Raw genomic sequence first — 22,344 nt, 5'->3', positions numbered from 1 at the left:
CCAGGGGCTTCTCAGTGGTGCCCAGTGACAGGACAAGGGGCAACGGGCACAACATGAAACACAGGAAATTCCATCTCAACGTGAGGATAAACCTCTTTACTTTGAGGGTGGCAGGGCACTGGAACAGGCTGCCCAGAGAGGTGGTGGAGTCTCTTGTCTCTGGAGACATTCAAAACCCGCCTGGACGCGTTCCTGTGCAACCTGCTCTAGGTGACCCTGCTCTGGCAGGGGGTTGGACTAGATGATCTCCAGAGCTTCCAAACCCTACCATTCTGTGATACTCCCTCTGACCCATCTATACCCTCCCTCAGCCCAGCCCCCGTGTGTAAATAATTGTGGCACTGAGGTGTTTTTTTGTTTGTTTTTTTTCTAAAACATTGGTGTTTTGAGAGCGCAACACCGCAGAGATGAGTTTTAGATACCCGGGAAGGGCGACAGGGAGCACTGTTAGGCGGCAAGGCGCGGCCTCACGGCCGCGGGGCCGCCTGAGGCGGCGGCGGGAGACCTGAGCGGGGCTGCTCCGCCCGCCCAGGCCCAGGCCCGGGAGCGGGGGACGAGGGGTTGCCGTGGCGGCGGGCGGAGGGGGCGCTGCCCGCCCGGGAGGCGCCGCCGCCGGAAGAAGTCGGCGCTTGGCCGGGAGGGGAAGTGAAGCCGAAATGCAGCGGGTGGAGGGCGGGGAAGGGAGGAGAGGAGAGGAGGGGAGGGGGCGTCTCCGCTGCCGCCACCGCGGCCTCGCCTTCCGCCGTGGCTCTGCCCGCCGCGCCGATGTCCCACAGGGCGCGAAGGGGGCAGGAGGAGGAAGGGGTGGAGGATGAGGAGGAAGAAGAAGAAGCGGCGAGGGGCAGCCAGGCGCGACCTAAGAGCCACCCGGAGCCCGCGGCGAGCGGCGGCAGGACCCAGGACCGGCATGAGAGGAAACGGAAGAGGCAGGAGGCGCAGCAGCTGCGGAAGCTCCAGCACCTGGAGTCCTTGTAAGGAGCGGGGCGGGGGTGGTGGTGGAGCGCTGGCTGCCCCCCCGGCTGCCCCCCACCGACCCCGCTCTGCTCTGAGCCCACCCCGCCGCCATCGGGGGCTTTTTTTCCAGGGCCAGTGTTAAAAACGTGCCCCATTTTTAATGGATAAGGGGGTCTGTGCCGGCTGTGTGGGTGGGAGCGGGGCCCGGCGGCGTCGCCGGTGGGAGGGAGGCAACAAACGAACGAACGTTCCCCGCGAGGGGCTCCGGGGCAAAGCCGCCTCCGTCACCTTGCGGCGGCTGCTTGGGGAAAGATGGGTCTTCTCCAGGTTCCTGGAAGCCTGGGAGTTGCAGCATAGTTGCTCGGCCGGTTTCTGCTAGAGTGGATTAAAAAAGAAATAGTAATAAGGATGAAAAAGGTTTCAGAGCTGCCTGATGGCTCCGTCAGTAGCCCGCGGTGCTGTGAAAGGTTTATGCTGCTTACTGGAAAGGGTTTAATGGAATAAAAAGATCAGTAGTTTCACACGAACGTGATTTTCTTCTTTTCCAAGTGGAAGTGCAGATCTTTTCCTTATGAAATGCACTAAACAGCACTCATAAAGTTATTGTTACAAAGACCATTTCATAGTTTCCTGGCATTTTGGCATTGTAACTCCTAAGCACGTGCGCTTTCTCAGTTGCTGTGCTCTACGGAGCACCTGCTCGCTATTTGGATTTTAATACATTTTATATCTACCATTAACTCCAGAGAAAAGCTGCAGGAAAGGTGCTGCTTTGGTCAGTAAGGTGCTGTCTTTAGGTTTAATACACAGAGAGAAAAAGATGAAATTATTATTATATAATAATTTATTGCCAAATATATATAAAATATATATATATATTGCCAAATATATAAGCCAAACTTTTCCATTTTGGCTGGCAAAACTAGATGTAAGGAATGGTCTGACTAGGCATTTTCAGCTGAGTATGTCTGTGATCCAGCAGGGCTGGAGTAAAGAAATTTGGTTCAGCGAGATGCTGGGGAGGGGTGCTACAGAAAGAGAGGAGGGAATTGTGCATTCGTGCTAACGGAAGCTGAACTGGATGTACCACACATCCCTGTAAAGCAGTACGGTGAAAGTAGTTGTTTCCCCCCCTCCAAGAATATGAATCTGAAGGATGGTTGCAAGAGATGTGTGTGGTGATATGACACTTCAGGCTGCTTGCATCTGGGTATCCATGTCCTGCTATGGTTCTTGATAAAGTCAAATTTAAGGGAAAATGTGAGGTGAAGGTTTTAACACTATACCATTGAAATACTGTATTTCTCAATTTATTTGTCTGTGCTAAGCTGCAGAGTAACAATATTTCTATTGCTTTCCAGCTATGAGAAGCCTCCCCCGGGGCTAATTAAGGTTGGTAAATCTGTTGCAGTAAATTTTGAGCACTATGAGGGATTTTCACACAACCTGTCTTTTAGCTGTTTATCTTAAGTGTCTACGTTACCTGTATAAATTACAGAGGGAAGTAGGTGCTTCCAGGGGAAATCTCAGCTCCTCAGTTACAAGCCAGCCTCTTTGACTTGGTGAATCCAGACTGAAATGCCCAGAGTCAGATAGGATCATACCAGTTCTTTCATCATCTCTTAGCACGCAAACTTAATGCAGTATTTAATAGTGCAGGTAGAGGGGAGTAATTTGTGGTGAAGCAGATTTTCAGTTTGCATGACATCTTTTCAGGATTCTTCTCCATTGCTTGTGCTCAAATGTTTGTGTAAAATACTTTCCATTCATAATGATTGTCGCTTTTGCCAAATTCATATACCTAAGCCATAATCTAGTGAAGTTCAGACTGGAAAATTCAAGGGCGAGGGAAAAAGAAAATTACTTAATGCTTTTAAAAGGGTAAGTTATTTTGTATCCTTTATGTGTTACAAGAAAAAGAAATATTGCAGGGGAAATAGGCTCCATATTAAGTTAAGGCCTGCACGCTTGGAGTATGAATTTTTATGAAGTTAAAAAAATATATGTGATTTTATTGTCCTTATCTTTTTCCCTAGGAGAATGAAACAAAACCAGAAGACTGCATACCTGATGTACCGGGCAATGAAAGTGCACGAGAATTCCTGGCCCATGCCCCGACAAAAGGGCTTTGGATGCCTTTGGGAAAAGAAGTCAAAGTCATGCAGTGTAAGGCTGAAAATATTCCAGATGTCATTGGACCTTCATATAGCCATCTGTTTACTCTGGGGGAGGGCAGAATGTCTGGTGGAGAGATGACAAGGTCCAGGTAGATTGGCATCATATTGATATAAAAGCAACCAGTACCTTGAAGGCTGCAATAAAATGCAAAAATTCATTTTATGGACATTACATTTATCAACGTAATACTTGTATTTATTTATTTGTTTTAACAAAATGAAAATATTTTCTGTAAATGTGCTTTTTTTTTGTTCTTCTTCTGATCTGGCTTACAGATGCAATTCACTGCTACTTCTTTTCTTTAAAGGTTGGAGATGTAAACGTTATGGACACAGAACAGGAGATAAAGAATGCCCATTCTTTATTAAAGGCAATCAGAAATTGGAACAATTTAGAGTAGTGAGTACAAATACTGTGGTATTATTGCCTGTATTTTTTAACATTGACGATGCATAATCTTGCAAGTGAAGAGAAGCTTGTTAGATGATGCTTTATTAAGGACTTTTCCTCTGTCTCTAGTATAATATAGATGCCGAAAATCTCCTAATAAAGAAAAAGCTACAGATGTGGTTGGATGTTTGACTACTTTGCAGAAAATCTACTCTTCAAGAGGAAAATTAGTAATTTTTACATTTAAATTGGAAATCTTCAGGAACCTGTTTCAACCATTATATTCCATTTCTGTGATTAAAATGTCAACGTAACAAAAAATATGTTTAGTCAAGCTTGAGCTGCCCACATTACAGCTGCTTCAAGCCTTCCGCTCTCACTGTGAACAACCACATCATGAAGCCTGTTGTCTAGGTCTGTAATCCAGTCATTGTCTATAAGTCTGATCTCTCGCTACACGAGGCTACATCTCAGCTCTGCAGATTCTTTCTGCGTGACCTCTTTAACTTTTCCTGTTGCTCTGCATTGTTAAACCATATTTCTAGCTCTCATCACTTTGTTTCTTATGTCCTCATTTCTGTCCTTAAAAAATGCAATCTGCACTTATTCTGTCCAATCAGAATGCTACTGCAAAGAGTATTTTTAGCTCACTCCCATGACCAGATTGCCTCTGTTCTTCATTTTTCCTCAGGCTGCATCAAACTCTTGCTGTATGTCCAAGGCCCCTCATGGTGCATTCCCGACATCTTTCATTTGCTACTGACATTTTAATTTGCACCCCCAGTCAGCATCTGATACCTCCTCTCTGTTGAACTTGTTGGCTGAATCTTCCAACAGAAAGATCACCCCATCTTTTTGCTGCATTCTTGCACGGCATGAACTCACCTTAAATATCTGCAAAGTTTGTTGGCCGTCTTCCTTCACAACAATCTTTTGCTGCAATGCCTGTTTAAATTAAAAACAACTGTTTTAAGAACCAATAATGGTAGCACGTAGCATGTTAGGAAAACTCCAACTACATTATCCATTTATCCTATATTCCCTGCTCCTGTATTCCTGTTTTTTTTGTATCCAAGTTTTTAAAATACGCTATAAGGACACAGCTCATTATTCTGAACATCAATGTCTAGCTATTCCTATAGTATATGTTTGGGGTTCTCTTAGTTAACTGTGATCAGAGAAGGAAAGAGGTAGTGTAGCTAAAGAGAGTCCCTTTAATTGGTGATGTAACTAGGTAAGCTTTTCCCAAAGTAAAAAAGACAGTTCAGATTGACAACGTTAAGTCTGACAGTGTACTTGTCAACTAAGAGCTTGCTAAATGTATTTCATCTTTTGAAAAAAGCCTCTTGCACTGGTTTGCTTCAGTTTGACTTTTAGAGAAATACAAGTCGGTGATAAATACTTTTCTTTACCAACATTGGGTTTTGTGTTTTCCACTTTAAAGGCACATGAAGATCCAATGTACGATATAATAAGGGAAAATAAACGTCATGAAAAAGAAATGAGGTAGGTGTGTTTCTGTAGTAAACTGCATTTTCAATTTGGTTTTCATTTTCATAACATGATACTAAGGTATAGGTGAAATTTAGATATAAGCTGTCCTTAAATAACTCAGAACATTTTTTAATGGCAGTTACTTTATGTTGGCAGACATTAATGCATTTCTGCTTTCCCAGTAATCACTCCGTAGTACTTCCTACCTCTTTAATTCTATTGGCTTCTACGTTTTTTTCGAAACCAAAGTTTAAAGAGGAGTCATATTCACTTATGCTGTAATATTCAGGTATTTGAGTTTAGTTTTGGTAGGCCTAAAAAAGTTCGATTTTTTTGTTTTGTTTCCTTTCACTGACATTTTCTAAAATTTGCCACATCAGAGTGCCTTCAGTAGACATGAAGGGGTGGATTTAGGAAGCTAGTTCTAGGCAGCTGGTGTTGTTCCTCATGTGAGGTCATTATTCAATATACAAAGCCGCAGAGTTCTTTAATGCTTTCTTGAACTGCATCAATGAGATAACTGAACAAACTATAGGTAGCCCGCAGAGCTGCTGCGAATGTGTGGCTTCTTTTTAATTTATTAAAAAAAAAAAAAGGAAATCCTTAGAGAGGATACTGAAGACAACAGTAAAATAAGAAAATAGTTTGTCCCCATTTGCCAGTAGTCCATGAAAGTTCAAAGGAAGAGTGCCTGTCAAAAATAATACCTCTGCATCTGAAGTAGAGTCTACTCTGTCAGCTTCACTGACGTCACCTCTGTATCAACAGGGCAATGAATTTCATAATATAATAATCCCAATATTCATCTGTGTATGGATAAGCACAGAACTTCTTATGGTGGTCTGGTGATAGCTGTTGCTGCATTATTTTGCACGCATAAATATCAGCCAGTATTCCGTGGGATGAAAAGTCCGTGAGAACAGACTATCTGCTTGTCTCGAAAGAGGTTGCTTGTATTAGTCTGTGAAAACTGTAACAGGAGTGTAATTCGGCAAAAGAGGAAGTGTTCCCCTGCCCTTTGCATGCAGCTTACATTTCTCAAGCTAGGAAGGAAACAGGTTAAATCTAGAATAAATTATTAGAGGTAGAGGAGAGGTAGAAAGGATTCTCATTCACATTTTTTAAACTCAGGATACAGCAACTGAAGCAGCTCCTGGAGGACTCTACCTCAGATGATGATGACAGTGATGAGGATGATGAAGACAGCAGCAGCTCCACTTCCTCAGAATGTAGAGATAAACACAAGAAAAAAAAGAGAAAGAAGGAAAAGAAAAAAAAAGAAAAGAAGAAGAAAAAGAAGAGAAAGCATAAATCCTCTAAATCTAATGAGAAGTCAGAATCTGACTGATGGCAGTCACCTGCTGTGTGCTGATTGACCTCCTACTTGTGAACTGCAAGGAAAGATCCAGAGAATGAGGAAGAAACCACCAGAAAGGGCTTTATTAAACTCAGAACATACAGATGGATACATACAGCATCCTACACTGGCTGTCCTCTTCTGCCCCTCTGCAGTGCTGCAGCCAGAAGGAAGAGAGCTGCATTAAACGATACTCAGTCAACCATATCCTTTTACTGTAAAACCTGTGTGCTAACAGTCATCCGGCTTGGGCAAATTGGGCCTCTGTGTTGCCGTATGTGACTATCAGCAGAAAGCAGTGACTACCAAGGCATCGCCAACAAATCTCCAGAGTTCAGCAGACTGTCTATTGAAGTGTCTTTTCTCCATGAAGTTATTTTGTTTATATACAAAGCCTCATTGTAAGGGGACTGCAGTTTGCACCGTGCAGAGCACTGACACTTCACTTACAGTGCTTATAATAAGCAGGTTGTACTGTTATTTTTTTTTTTCTCTGCATACTGCCCATGTGCTGAAGTTCATTGTGCATATCCTAGTACTGGCAGCTGGGGAAATAAAGAGCCCTGCTGGAGGGGGAAAAAAGTTAATCAAGGGGATTTACTTTAAGACAAAATTGCAGTGTCAGCAAGACTTGGGGGTTTTTTGTGTAGCAAAATCTCAACATCATCGCCATTAATATGCACAGTTTTGCAATACCTGAAGTGTTCTCCAAACCACAGGAGTGGGAGCCAAGTGTAATGATGATAGATGTTCAACTTTACTGTAAAGAGGTAGTGGTTTTAGTTATTTAAAAAGGGCGTTTTCATGTTAGAAATGAAAAAGATTAATTTCTACATACACTTCAGTATCAGTTGTTTTGATACATTTGAGGATTGTTTTTTTTTCCTTTTAAAAAGGCTTGGGGAAATAAATTCCAACTTACTTTTTATGTTTACTAGAATTATTTTATGTAGTAATATTTTATGAATCATCCCACAAGAATATAAATGTGTAAGGCTTTCAAAATGGTTTTCAATTACATGCATGTAACCCACAGAACAGTAGTAAAGAACTTGAAAGCAGGAAGAAGGGAAAGTTTTGTGTACTTAATTGACGTTGTGGACAGACCACGCTCTTCTTTTAAATAATCTTGCAGACTTGACTAGAAAGATTGAGATTGCTATAAACTGCATTAGAGTAAGCATCTCTTTTTGGAACCTCAAGGTATAGTCGTACAAAGCTGTGATTTGAGGACCTAAATGATGTATATTGGTGTTCTGCAAAAGGAGAAAGAAAAATAGATTTGCTTGGAAAGGACTAGGAAGGACTTAGAACTTATTCTCTGTGCTTATGCTTATATTGAAAAAAACAAACAACATGATAAAGTTCTAACACCAGTAGAGTGAACATTAACAGTGAAATCAAGGAATGTAAAATGCATTTAAGATTTTTTTTTTCCCCTCTGAGACCTTTGGGAAAGACGACAGGGGAAAGTATAAATTAAAATGTGTTTTCTCTCTCCTACATGTCTAAAAGTCATTTAGTAAAAACAAACCCCCATGTCTTGCCAGTCATTCATAACACGTTCTGGGGAAAAATGAGGCAGTCAAGGCATACTTACAAAAAGATTCTTTATCTTATGCCCAGAGCTTGAATGTGCAGTTGTATTTTATCCTCCAGTATTATTTAGCAAATCTCCCTGTGATGGGATTTTCTGGTGACTCCTGATAATTCCCTGTATCAGCATCACCATCAACAAATTCAAAGCTCCTGGCTCTTTCACCAGAAACAGATTTAACAGCTGAAATAGCATTTCATTTATAATGAAATGAGATATATAATAATAGCTCAGTTCTCTGTACTGCCACATTTGGTCCTGAGAAAATCCTTGTGTTTGTAGCCTTGTTGACTGTTGGACAGATAGTGGAAGCCACAGCTAAGAGTCACCTGATGCATTCTGAGAGAATTCTCTCTGAAGTTTGTCTAGAGCAGAGCTAACCTAAAGATCTCTTCAGTTACTTCAGCTTCTGTCATTTAAGATTCCTCTGAAGTTTAGCTCAATAAAAACAAACTCAGTTTTTCCTTAGCCTGTCATCCCATTCCTTGTTAATGGGCCCTTCCCATTTTACCTACCAGGGTTTACTATTTGAACAATCAAAAAAAAAAAAACACTGTAAGAGACCATTCTCTAACTTATATCAAATTCAATTTAAAAGTTTGTTTTGAGATGCCAAATCACTGTTCTGTACCAGACTAAAGGTCTGTTTGACCCAGTGTCTTTTTGTACTCATGGTCAATAGCAGATGCCTACACAACAGAAAAGTGCAAATTCCAGTGGCGTTATTTCTGTTATTTCATCAAAATGCTGTTTCACTACCTCTACTGCTTGGAGCGCAAGTACTTCGAATCATAGGTTGTATTTTAATATTTAGTAGCCTTGGATGTATTTTTTTTTTACATTCAGTCACTTTTTGTAAACTTGCAATTTCCTTCAGTAAGGAGCTCTAGAGATTAATTAATAATTAGTGAAGAAACTCCATTTGCTTTCACACCTCTCCCTACTAGTTTCATTTCATGTACCCTAGTTCTTGTAATGGAAAGCATGTCAACAACTGATTACAATTCATTTTCCCCTTATCATTACCACTTTTATAGATCTCTATCATATCCCATGCATAAAAATTTTACTAATTCTCTACTGAAATTGATAAAAGTAGAGCCAATTTCAAAATTAAAGCTAACAGTTTCAACAGAGTAAGATTTTGAGTAGTCCTGACTGGCAGCCAGTGCCGGAGTGCTGAGAAGCATGATTCATTTCATCATTTAGCATTTTAAACTGTGCCAAAGCTGGCATTTAAGAGACTCTAGGTCTTTTAGAAATACACAGACTAGAGATAAATACCAACACCCCTTTATATTCATGGAAAATGATTCTATGTAGAAGTAAATCCAGAGAGCAGGATAGAAAGCTATAGTCTTGAAAGACTGATGAGCGTTATTTTTAAAAACTGAACCACTGAACTATTTATGTTTTTGTTCAAAGAACTTTTTTTTTCCTTTCCTAGTAATCCGTGTCTTCTTTGTAGACATGCATATTTCCATTTGAAAGTTCTGCTGAAGCCTGAGTGGTAGTAATACCATAATTGGATAGTCCCATGAACCTAAATTAGTGTGAAATGCAGTCACACCATATCCCATAGGCAATACAGCTTAACAGGTCTTCAGCTCACAGGTCTGTTTATCTTAATACCCTGAACCATTCTTTTCAGAAAGATTGCTTCAGCAAAAGTGCTGACATCTGTCTTATTTCTTTGGCTGTGAAATTACTTGGGGTTTATAGTCTTGTTAACTGAGCTGGCTGGTGGCAGTGAGTCAGCCAAGGGGAATTTGAGGACTCTCTTTAAACAGTGCATTTGTTTTTCCATGCTATGTCCATAGTGAGCATGCAATGAGTGTGGTTTTTGCCATTGGCTTCTGTCTTCCATTGTTTTATTTTAATAGAAAGACCTGTAATTAATCTTTTCCAACATAAGGCAGAAAACAGGACATTGTAAAAGGGAAAGCAGATGCTACCAAATTGAAAATTAAAATACAGAATTAAAACCTGGCAAGCTAACGTAACCCCCTGGCTCCATATCAGTGATTACACCACACCCACTTTGCAACAGAGGTTTTAGTTAGCTACAAAAAAAAATGATTTAGAAATTCTGAGTCACAGACACTAAGTCCGTCCAAACAAAGCTCCCAGTATGGCAGTCTCAGGGGCCTCTAAGGTTTGTTACTGCTGTGCCAAGCAGCAAATAGATTCTTCAGCTGCCCTAGATGCTGCAGGAAGCATCTGAAAACTTCAAATGCAATGTAGTGCTGCTACAGTTACAAGTTCATAATACTGCCAGCACTGCACTGACTCATCACTGGGCAATCTAGTGGTAGCAAAAGTTGACACGTATGTGCATCTGTAACAAATATTAAATATCACCGTGGCTAGTTACCTGTCTGAATAAAGAGAGCCTGGACTTCCAACTCACAGCCTTTTAAGAGGCAGTTTGTACTTCACAGCCTTTCTGAACATTAAATTGTAATCCAGCTGACTTTAAGATGCAGTCCACAAATCATCCATGCTGCTTGCTGAGTGAAGAAAAAGCCAAATAGAAGATTTAGTTTTAAGGTCACAGGACTAGTACCGTCAGAGTAGAGTACACCACATATAACATTACCCAAGAAGTATTTCTGGGAGCGCTAGAACATTCATGCATGCTACTTTAAGCATTACTGTGGATCCATAACATGGCTACACTACAAGATTTTATTTAAGATAGCATTTGTTTACAGACAAAGAGCTGTCTAAACACTCCTACTGCTACTCCCTCACATACTCTTGGGAAGCTGGCATCACCAGGCCCTCAATTGCTTCTTATGTCTAGGTAAAAAGCATACTGACTACTGCAAGACCTGTGAAGGGATGACTACCATGATCTTGGGAGTACCTGTGAAATATCAGCCATTCCCAAAAACCTCCCCCCAAGAGTGCCATCTAACTATGAGGTCATGAATATTCCTCTCTGAGAAGCAGCAAAAAACCCAAACAGTTAAGTCTGTCAGCACAACTGGCTTAGTGTTCAATCCCAAAGCTATGCTCAAGGTCAGGGAAAAAGTGGTCAATCCTTCCCTAAGAAGTCTCAGTTACAGCTGAGGATTACTCTTAGGTCATCACTTACAGTCTTTAGGTTGAAGAGATTCTACCCCTCATTCTCCCTGTCAGAATAAAGTCTGTTCCCCTCTAAGAGCAGCACATTCCTGTATTAGATATCCAAGAGCAGCAGTCCTATATTTTCCCAGAGTATTAAAAAGCTCCATGCTTGAAGTAATTCCTTCCCTCATTTTATTCTTTGAGGTTCTGATGCAATAGGTTTTGTGCAGCACAAAAGCCAAATAAGAATTTGTATATTCCTTATTTTCCTGCAGTGCTTAGGGTAGAGAGGAAATAAAAACTTGGCATCAGAGTGTTAAAGTGGATCCCTAACAGCTTGAAGTAAAGCCTATAATTACAGTAGCTCTTTAACAAGCAAGTGCTGTTAAAAATAATAGAAAGATCAAGGATCAGTTGGGTCAGGAAACCTCAATACTCCCCGCACAGGGAAAACAGCATAACCTCAGTTACAGCTCAAACTAATAACAGGTAGACACAAAACTTGAATGCAGTCACAGGAAATGCTACTTTTATCCCTGTAGGTTACTCTAGGGCACAGACAGAATAAGAATATTGGGAGAGAAGGCAGAAGACAAGTCCTGTCTTCATGTCCTGTCCATTTTCCCCTACCCTTTATTAACAAAAAACTGTGGGGTTTTTTTTCCCCCCGTTTCCCTACCTTTTTCACTCACGCTATCACTTTATTTGGGAATTATCCAAGAATGGCAGGATTGTATTTATTCTTCTCACATGATGATACTAGCTTTCATAGACATGAAAAAGATCACATGTTTTTGAGCCATCCATCTCATCTATTTCTATTATTCATTAGATAGCTCAGAGACCTAATGTTAGCATCTTAGTTCTATAAAGAGATTTTTCTGTAGTGGGTTGCCAAGGTCAATATCAACTGTAATAGAAGTCATCAGTAAGAAGTCAGGGAACGGGGCACACCACTGTCATAAAAAAAAACTTTCCGTTTCTTCTTGAAAATCCATCTCAGGATCTCCACAGAGGACCCAAAAAGTCTCCACAAAAAAAGAAGGTGAGGAGGGGGAAGTATCACATCAACCTGGTGCTTCATTTTTAGTCCTCAGTCATGCATTTAAAGAGAGTAATATCTGAGGAACTGCCTAGAAATTTTGAGTCAGTACTTGATACAGCTTTAACTATATTCCTTTAAACTTTGACAAAACCAAATCCAGCCAAAAATCCATCTGGAAGAGAATCTTGTACCTACTTCCACATCATATAGACAAACTGACTGTGAGATGAGATGACCTTGACAGGCTTCACAGTCCTGCCGAGCTTAAGAACAGGGCAGCAGTAAATAGTATGCTCCAACAGTATTGATGCACATACATCCCTATCAAACTTTTTTGCTTCCATGTATAGATGGAATACACGAAGTCTCAAAGTGCAATTCTATTAAATTTATTATTTAAATAGTGGATATGCTAGTTGTAAAAAGGTGACTTTAGTGTTAAATAATTCCATTTTAATAGTATCCTCAGTCTTTACAGTGCTACTTCTTACCCTTTAAGAGCACACAGCATCTTACAAAGCATACAAGAAAATAACAACTGAGGTTTTCCCCCCTTCTGCCCCAATATTTGCAGTTATCTTCTCTTATAGAGCGACTTTCTCAATCCACATCCTAAAATAAAAAAAGAAAAGAGGTTAAGGTATGCATTCTCCTTCCAAATAATATACATCAATCTGATTCTAAAGAAAGGTGAGACATTAGTGATTGCCTTTTCCTACTGCAGGACAGGACACAGATGGTTGATATTAGAACTATGTACTCAGCTTCCCAGCAAGGATAAATTCTGCAGGAATGGTGTTGGACTGCAGAAAATCCCAGTATAACAGACAAGAGTACCACATCAAACTCATCGCATATTTTCAGTGTGCTCTTGTAACTACATTGTTGAATGCATCCAAGAAATACCAACTATTTCTGGTGCAAATATAAGTAGTATTTTGGGATTGTGCAAGTTTCCTGGATGCTATTACAAAAAAGTATCAGCAATTAAAGATTTAACAATGATGTTTAAATAATTTGACTTCAGGACTGATGCCAATTTTGACTAGTAAGATGTTTCAGTCTAAGTTTCTGTTTCTGACCTTGCAAATACATGGAATTTTAATCCTCAGTTTAGTATATGAGAACTAACTGAATGAATATTGACATTCACTTTACTATACCAGATTGTTCTATTCCAGAAGCAACTCTGATCTTTTAGGTAGCTTCCTTTAAGTAGTGAGCCTTTTCAGTTTATAACCTTTTCAGACTCTCCCGCAAATGCACAAAACTTATTTCTTATTGACCTACTTAACGCACTTTTCCCTTCCATTGTTTTTCCTATCTTCCTCCGAAGTAACAAGAAGTTCCTACTCCATAAAGTTGAAGTTCTTAAGAATTAACTATATGCATTTGTGTTGTATCAAATTACAGGCTGAGACAGACCTGTAGCTTAAAGGAAAAGATATACTGCAAAGTAGCACAGGACCCAACTTTTTAAAGAGTTAAAACAGTTTGAAGAGCATCTAGACTAAAATAGTGGAGTTTGGTGTTTGGTTTTGTTGGGGTTTTTTGCTGTGTTTTTTCTTTTTCTCCCCCACCGCTTTCCCTTAAAGGGAAGGAACCTAACCTCATCATAGCTACAATGATATTCACAAAAAGGTAAGTGTTCAGAGTTTAGCTTGCTTGTTTTCTTGTCTACGTATATAGCACTTGCTATTATTTCACAGGCTATCCAATATCCTTGCAGATCAAACCAAGAACCATTAGTCCTCAAGACAGTAATAAAAAAATGCTTATAACAGTCATTTTTGTAACTTCTCACTGTATACCAACCTTTGCGTATGCTGCTTTTGGGCACCTCCCACATCTCTACTTCTTCCACCTCATCACACCTTGTGTCCCTGCGTTTTAAAGGTGGTTTGCCTATTCTTTTCTTCTTTGGTTTAACCAAAGGTGGGCAGCCTAAATAAGATACAACTGGTGTTATTTCTTCAAATCATAGTCATAGCAAATTTAAGCTTGACTTTCCCCAACTAGCCTGCAGTGCTCCCCTTTCTCCCTACCCTCTATGTGCCCATTTTAGTGGCAGAAAAGAATGACGCAATGTATGTCAAGCAACAGTCTGATATGTCTACAATATTTAATCACCGTCTAACCATAATTCTGGATGCATTGTATTTTGGGTCGTAACTTGGATAGGTGTTAATGTGGCAAAAAAGAACACAGTGGGAGTTGGATAATTCAGTTCTTTTCAAGTGTTCACAACTAGTTGATAGATGTCCAAGTGACCCAACTCACCCATTGTCTTTAAAAAAACCTCAATTCTTCAGACCTCTTAAGGTACACAGTTCAAGAATTCAATCATTTCTCATATGATATTACCACTAGAGTAACATATCTTGTTTAGCCAAAACCCCCTTACTTGCAGGATACTTAAATTTAAGATTAATTTGGAGAAGCCAGTCCTAAAGTAAGCAACATTTTAAAAAGGATGTTATTTTACTAGCACTTCTGAGGCATCAATTGGCATGAACAGCATTCAGAAGAAACAAATTCCTGCTTCCTAATACTGAATGTGATAGCTTCTTCAAACTACATAGGCCGGAAAAGGAGGAAGAGAAAGCAGGGAATAACAAAAAGGCCAAACATCCTCAAGTATGCTGCACCATCTATGATTTAGAAGAGGTAGAAGGGACATGGTGAAAGTTAAAGGTAACAAAGTTATTTTAGAACTATTTTATTATTTTTATGAGTTGTTGTAAGGAGATAAGTACCATGCTGCTAAAGTAAAGCGTTTTCAACTTTTATGGAGCAGGCTAACATAAAAAAACCCACAACATTTTGAAGATTGTGTGGATAGAAAGGATAAAACCTCCAATGCAGGTGGTGAATCCCAAAACCCAACATGCTCAAGCAGAAAAGCAATGCAGAGAGAGAACTAAGGAATACACTCTGAAGAATAGTCTGCTCAGCTGTTGATACAGGAAACCTGATGTATATTATCACTGAACTGAAGAGAAGCAAGTCATCAGTTCTGAAGATAACTTCACACTCTGCTATTTGATAGACTGATCCTGTGATACTTGAAAGCATGTGACCCTGGAGAGTATTAACACTCAGACTACAGTAAATTCAACAGTTGTTCCAACAGCACTTGCACTAAAAAACCCCTTGAAGAGCATCTAGAAACAGAGCTGAGCTCCAATTAGACCTTAGTTGTAAAGAAAAACCATTCTGCTTCAGGAGGAAAGAAAAAGATATGGAAACTATCTAACCTTTTACTTCATTAGAATAACTGTGATTTGTTCATCTTTTCTTTAACCACACCAAGAGAGTAGCACTCAGACATCCTTTATCAGTAGTGGGGCAAACTGTTGGTCCATGCTTTCTCTCAACATTGCCCTAAGTAGCTGTCACACATGACTTCCTATATGTTCTACTCAAGATTAGGAACTACCACTGCATGTGCACTCAAGAGAAGCATTATCTGAGTTGATACTACAGTTTATGGCAGTAGCAACTTTGTACAAATAAGGGATTTTCTTGGCCACATCAAAACATTCGATGCTTTGATTTCCCATAGTACCTTTAAAAAAGAAGTAGCTATAATGCATCCTTATTCACATGTTTGAGTAGGATATAAATATACCACAAGATGTACTGGCTGACAGGCGTTTCATCAATATCAGAGCAGTGAGAATTGTTTTTATTATCTTCAAATCTTATTCAAATATCATAAGCTTGCTGTTTTGTATCACCTCCTTTTGAATGTTCCTTAAGAACAAAAGCACATTGAGGAAATAAGTTGTACCTTGTTCTTTGCTCTTGGCTGAGGGTGAGAGATGACCATGTATTTGGCTGGTAAATTTGGGTTTAGCACCACTTCTAATCCAGAGCTCTTCAGGTGGTATCCCCATGTTGTCCCTTAACAGCCGTCCTAATAAAAAAAGTTGATTTAAGGTCAGTATTTACTTTCAATAATGTTAATATAATGTTTGATCCACAAGTCAGAATGCAAAGCTAGCTACTGAATCCAATTGTAAGAGTCCATTAAAATAAAAACATAGTTTTCTTGAGAACACACTTGACAAAAATTACAAGCTGCTTTAAGTCTACAGATTTTGTACAAAGAAAATAAAGTTAAGAACACTAAGCCTGTTATTAGAAGTAGATCTCCCTGTTTTGGATGCCTTCCACATTACAACACAGCTGTATTAATATTTAATATATATAATATATAATAGATAAATAATAATTAATACAAGCAGTATTAAACAGCAGCCGCTTACTGAAGTGTCCACATAACCAGTTATGAACCCTTACTGATAATTCTGCTTATTCTCCATTCAGATTAATCCAATTTCTACCAATATCTACCTTTGGGTAAATAAAAATGTTCTTTTCCAGATCAAATTTAATACAGTTTCACACTGATTTTATGAAAATAAAGCAAAAGTTTGGTTGCTAACATTAAGAGAGCAGCAGCTACAATAAAAAGAAAATTAATGGTTTGACTCCTCTTCTGCAGAGAAGTTACACAGGGTATGGCCACCAGATTATAATAAATTTAATCCTGTTTAATCCACCTAACATGGGTCTGTGAAGGGAGAATCAGAATGTTTGTATAAATTTAAGTGCTGAGCTTCCAACATATTATTAAACAATGGTAAACGTGCAGTTCAAATGACCTTAAGCTTTTCAAATGAAAAAGTTGCCACTAATGGCAGAAAGGTAAGTATATAAAAATCTAACTCAAAAGGAGAGTTTCTGTAAAATTCTCTGCTGGTTGTGAAGATGCAGAATCCTCATGCAACAGGTTAAAAAAAAAAAGTCACAGCAAACCCGCTCTACCTAAAAAGAAATTGTTCTGCAGTACTTCTGGCTCTAAGCCAAACCTGAAGCTACAACATTTTCCAATCTTCCCACTGGTTCAAACTACAATTTGCAACTGTGATTAGGTGTTCTTTGTGTGTTCTATTAAGCAGCACTTCATCCTCAGCAATTAGCTTACCTCCCAAAAATTTCCATAACATTCGCTGATGTTCAAGTCCTTCTCTTCTTGCCATAGGCCTCTTTCTTCCGTAATACCCACAGTCACTGTACACAACTTCATCTTGTTCTCTCTCCTTTGGCTTGTAAACTACACCAATGTTTTCACCAAGCCCGCTCCTAGTTTTTATTTTCTCTTGAGCAGGCCAGCTAATTAATTGAGCTGGTATAGCATTTTTAGGTGGTTTCCAAAGCACCCTCTGGCCAACTTGGTAGAAACTTCCTCTACTAGGTGTCAAGATTCCATAGGGAGTGGCTTCTTGAAAGAAATATTCAATTTCATCCATATCATCCTCATCCTCCTCATCCTCTTCACCTTCATCCTCCTCCTCTTCTTCCCTCACAGAGTATTCTTCAGAGTCCTCAACTTCTGACAAGTTCTTAGCTGTTTTTTTCTTGAGATAATTGATTTTTTTCCAACTAGAAGATCTAGGAAAGGCTCCCAGCTTTCTACCTTTACTGGAAGCCTCTTTAGTCTTCATCCTCGATGCATTTTTGACATCTGGGTCATTCAAGCTGTTCATCTGCTCCCTTCCTACCACTTCATCTTCATTAAGGGACCCACCACTTTTAATTTTCTCTTTCTCTAAGCCCTCTGTACTTTTCTGGAAAGTATACGTGCTTTTCTGAAGCACATAGTCAGGGACAAAATAAGACACTGGGGCATTATCAATTGATGAGCCTTCCTCTCTAGAGGACATGTCATCAGAAGAAAGACTGAGTACACTTTGACGTTTCTGTTGTGGCAAGCAAACATCGTAGTTGTAATTTGTGTCCATACTAGCCAACCAACTGTTAGAGGGAATGTACTTCTCAATTGATTCGTCACACCAAATACTTTTATCTGTTTGACTTTCATTTGCTGTGCTGTGGCTTAGATTCAGTTTTTTCTGCTGAAAACTCAAGTCACTCATTACCTCCATACTAGATGGAAGTAGTCCTGCTTGCTGAATAAAGCTGGGCTCTTCTTGAGAGGTTTTTGAGCCTGTAGATTTTTTAGAGCTAGATTTCTTAGCTACTATCACATCCTGTCTTACCACTGGTTGATCTATGCTAACAGATCTTGCCAGCTCTGCAATTTGCACTGCCATGGTTTCCCCTGGGGGGGATTTTTCCTGTTGACTCACAGTTGCCTGCTTTTCTGCGTCCAGCTTCACTTCGTTATTTTGGGCCTCTTTTTCTTGCACAGTTTCAACACCCTGTTTTGAGGCAAGAACAGCTTTTCTCTCATCTAAATAAGCTCCTGGCACCATTTTCTCCCCTTCATGTGGGCTATATATCCTTCCTTCACATGAGCTAACAGAAAATAAGTCACGCTGCACTATGTTTTCTGGGACTGGTTTACCACTTGCCACATCATACAATGGGATAGTTTCTTTAAAGGACTTCCACAGTTGAATAGCTGGAGAGCCATTGCCATATTCTATCCTCACTTCTTCCTTCTCAAAGGCATAGCTCCCAGTAGTAAGATTTCTATACTGTGTAGAGCTGGAAGGGCTCTTGTTACGAAACTCTCTGTCTACCACAATGGAAGATCCAGATGAATCTTGTTTCTCTGAAGTACTTTCAGTCTCTGTACCTATACCAGAAGAAACACAGGCCATATTTCCTGCATCACAACCTTTCGTTTCTGTATGGCTATCTTGATGCTTTTTTTGCTTGTTTTCAGGCTGTCTAGGATCTGTCTGTGTTTCTTTTGTCTCCATTTTTTTCCCAGAGGTACTATAGTGTCTAAATCTTGTTGCATGATAAAACATAGGGGAAGGTGCAGAAGCATTAAAATACGGCCTTCTATTAATTCTTGCATGCACTGGGTGCTGTGGAACAAAAAATCCAGGGTACTCATGGAGTGCAACAGAATAAAATGGAAAATATGGATTTCCATTTCGGAAGCCTAGACATTGGGGATAAAAAAAAAGTAAAGACCAATATATCTTCTTTCTGAAATAAGTCATTCTGATTAATAATTGCTTGCATACATAGGGGCAGCTATAAGATCAGATACACAGGTAAGTAATGCACTCCACCTGTCAGTGTTTGGAAGCAAATTTGGTGCAGAAACACAGAGAGTGTTCCCTGTTATAAAACAGCTTATCTGGACACCTATACTTTAGCCAGATCTTGCTTTCATTCCTTGGAACTTACACCAGCTAGCTTCCTATAATTTTTTTTTTTTGCTATTTTATGGACTATACTATAGCATTGTCTTCAAAAAAGACAGCTCCAGTTAGAAGTTCACATAGGTATACCATTTACAAGATGTATTTCACAATATTGTTTCTGTGTGGATTTTTATTTTATCTTTTTCCATACCTATAATGCATGCATGTATGGAACTTATATATACACACATGTGTGCTAAGCACATTCTAGAACTCTTTATCTCTAGGATAACCATTACTTAATGTTTTGCTTAGTTTCCACTCTCCAGAAATGGATGCTTTCTAGCACACAAGGTACATATTTAAATAACACTTCATAAATCAGATCTTTGACAACTAAAACATTACATTAGTTCTACCTTAAACTCCCAACAAGCTTGTTAACACAGATATACATTTGTTTCCTCCACTCTAACAGTAGTTTACTAAGCAAAGCTACCACAGGCAGCTCTCATTTACCTTACCTGGAGCAGGTACACAGTATGGACTGTATGCATGACTGAGGTACCACGAACTTGGAAAAGGCTGTTGTGCTGTTGGCTGCGCATAAAAAAAGGGTCTTGTGTGGTTGGTGGAATATGATCCACTTTCTGAAGTTGAGGCAGTATTCATTTTTTTCCAAACACTGGAAGAGATAAATGATCAGGATTAATCACTTCAAAAACTGTGCAGCTTCAAGATTTTTATGCTCTGTCAGAATTCAGCAGACATTCCTCTCTCAGCATAATGAAACTGTATTTTTCCAGAAGAAAACTACTATCTTCCAACCAGAAAATAGCAAACTGACATTACTATCAAAGTCAAAGATTTTCAGTTCTCCTTTGCTAAGCAAGTTTTTATATGCAGCTCTCAATATTAGTACTTCAAGCCAATCCTATAACACATTTTAAAGCCACAGGACCAGTAACTTTAATATAGTCTTATATGCACACATTCAAATAAATAGTATTCCAGCCAATTGAAAGCTAGCCTTCAGTCAATTAGCCTTGAGCAAGAGACCTCAAAAAAAGAGTAATAGAAGGCTTCACACAATCAGAAGTTTGGTGCTCCACAAAAAAAACCACTTCTTAATGCTGACACATACATTCTATCTGAAATCACAGTTAGAGCTCTATTAATTGAGGATTTTTACTTTATAATATACTTAGGAACAGCTAACATAGTAAACCAAATATTTCAGTGGCACCACGCTTCCTATGCTTAAACTAAATGATAAGTAACAAAAAAGAAAAATCCTTATGCACGACTTCATGCTCAAAACCATACAAAAGTCACAAGACAGTACCTCCTTCCACACTTATGTATTTCCTTAGTTAACTAATACCCTAAGTTCAGTCCATTCCAACCCACACAAGCGATACAGCCCTGTCACGCATATTTATCAGCAAGAATAAAAGAAATCAGAGAACTCAGAAAAACTAGTGACAGGAAAAAAAAAGACAGCAGCTCAAGTCTTTAGAAAACTTAAACACTGCAAAGTTACAGAAAAAAAAATTGAATTTAACACCTGTTACAAACTAGCACACAGTTCAGCCTAGCGTTTCAGAAGCTCTGAGGTGCACTGGAGCCCTCTTCAGTTTCCATCTAGAACAGTCCAGACAGCTCTTGCAAGCACCAAAAAGCCAACCGACTCCCCTCACTCTCCTAGGCCAAAGCCTAGGTTAAAGTTAAATTACTTTAACCTTTGAGAGAGTATAATGTAGGGAAGAAGAGGAAAAAAAAAAAAAAAAGCCCTAACAAAAACTAAGCTATTCCTGCCCCATTAGAGCCCCCCAAAACTAAGGTCCATGCTGCTGCTGCTACTCACAGCCCAGCAATAAACTAACCAAGCCCTCAGCTCACCCTTTTTATAGCAGGCAGCTGCTACTTGTCCTCTCCCCCTTCCACCTGAGGCTCATTTAAAAGTGACGTAGAGGCCTTTTTCCCCAACAATGCGTGGGAAGGCAGAATCAAAACACGAAGATAGGAACAGTAGTAAAAGCCTTCAGCTGGTGTACAGAAAGCTAGCAGTCTCATCTTGCAGACTTTTAAACTGCATCTCTAAATTAATCCAATATTTTCCTTTTGTAACGTTGGAACTTATGTTAAAAAAACCCAAAAGGATATATTACCAATCTTCTGCTTAAAACTACTGTTAAAGATACTTTTTGTAGGAAAAAAAGATAAATCAGATAATGCAAGGTAAAGTTTGCATTTGTTTCTAAAGTTTACCAGTTGCTCAGTACTCAATAAATGGAGCGATGCTCTTCCATCCTAACACAGCTTACTAGACGGACAAACGTAATGTTCTTTCCATATAAGCAAGGGAAGTGCTTATTCCAGTACAGTGTACTCCACTGTACGTAACAGCAATTTATGAAATGTGAGGTTGTAATTGGGCTCTACCCTGGTTCCTTACAGGGGATGAGAATCTGAATGGTCACTTGGCGACTTCACATCTCTGAATGACAGCACCAGTATTGGGAGAGATGGAGAGAGAAAGACGCACAACAAATGCACTGTGCAAGTAGGTGGGTGACTAGAGAAAAAACAGAGGTGTGGATGCTTAGAGGCTGTTTATATTTCTAGGTTGGTGTCCTGGTTTAAGCAACAGAGGACTAATTTCTCTTCTAATGCCTGGGAAAACTGCATTTTTAGAAGACTCTAGTGTCTGAATTTGTGAAAATATTTCCTTTATAGCCAGCTATGGCATGTGGGTTTCAAGGTCTCAGTGTTTTCGAGCTCGCCAGGTACAGGGATGAGGAGGAGCGAGACCTGGGCACTTAACCCAAGCTGGCCGACAGGACTATTTCATACCATGAACATCACATTCAATATAAAACAGAAAGTTTGCTGAGGAGTTTCTCTCTTCTACGATGGCTGCAATCCTGAGAACTTCTTGCCGTGGTGCTGGACCCCTGAGCCCCTCCCTTCCTCCCAAATCCGTAGCGCTCGCAGTGTCCAACATTTGCTGTCCACCGCTGGCAGTGCACAGCTTCCTGCTGATGGAACTGTCTCAGTATAATCCTTGTATATTTTATATTGGTATTGGGATCAACACTGGTTCTTTGATATTATTAATGTT

General features: G+C 39.6%; 2 protein-coding genes across 2 annotated transcripts; one reads left to right on the top strand and one right to left on the bottom strand.

Annotated features, from left to right (window-relative positions):
- The first annotated feature begins 695 nt into the window (after window positions 1–695).
- RP9 (RP9 pre-mRNA splicing factor) lies at window positions 696–9,973 on the top strand. Its single transcript, XM_054192807.1, has 6 exons — window positions 696–971; window positions 2,316–2,346; window positions 2,991–3,120; window positions 3,440–3,531; window positions 4,967–5,028; window positions 6,148–9,973. Exons 1-6 carry the CDS (start codon window positions 766–768, stop codon window positions 6,362–6,364), a joined length of 738 nt encoding a protein of 245 aa, XP_054048782.1. The 5' UTR covers window positions 696–765; the 3' UTR covers window positions 6,365–9,973.
- Window positions 9,974–12,531: 2,558 nt separating this feature from the next.
- LOC128906021 (uncharacterized) lies at window positions 12,532–19,892 on the bottom strand. The gene is made up of 5 exons (XM_054192806.1): window positions 19,745–19,892; window positions 17,081–19,012; window positions 15,881–16,006; window positions 13,903–14,031; window positions 12,532–12,699 (listed from the first exon to the last, which is right to left on the bottom strand). The coding sequence occupies exons 1-5, from the start codon at window positions 19,890–19,892 to the stop codon at window positions 12,662–12,664; spliced, it is 2,373 nt and encodes a 790-aa protein (XP_054048781.1). The 3' UTR covers window positions 12,532–12,661.
- Between the last annotated feature and the right edge of the window lie 2,452 nt (window positions 19,893–22,344).

Source organism: Rissa tridactyla, chromosome 2 (genome assembly GCF_028500815.1).
Source record: "Rissa tridactyla isolate bRisTri1 chromosome 2, bRisTri1.patW.cur.20221130, whole genome shotgun sequence".
Classification (NCBI taxonomy): Eukaryota; Metazoa; Chordata; class Aves; order Charadriiformes; family Laridae; genus Rissa; species Rissa tridactyla.
The sequence above is the reverse complement of the archived record's forward strand: the minus strand, read 5'-3'. Positions and strand labels throughout refer to the sequence as shown.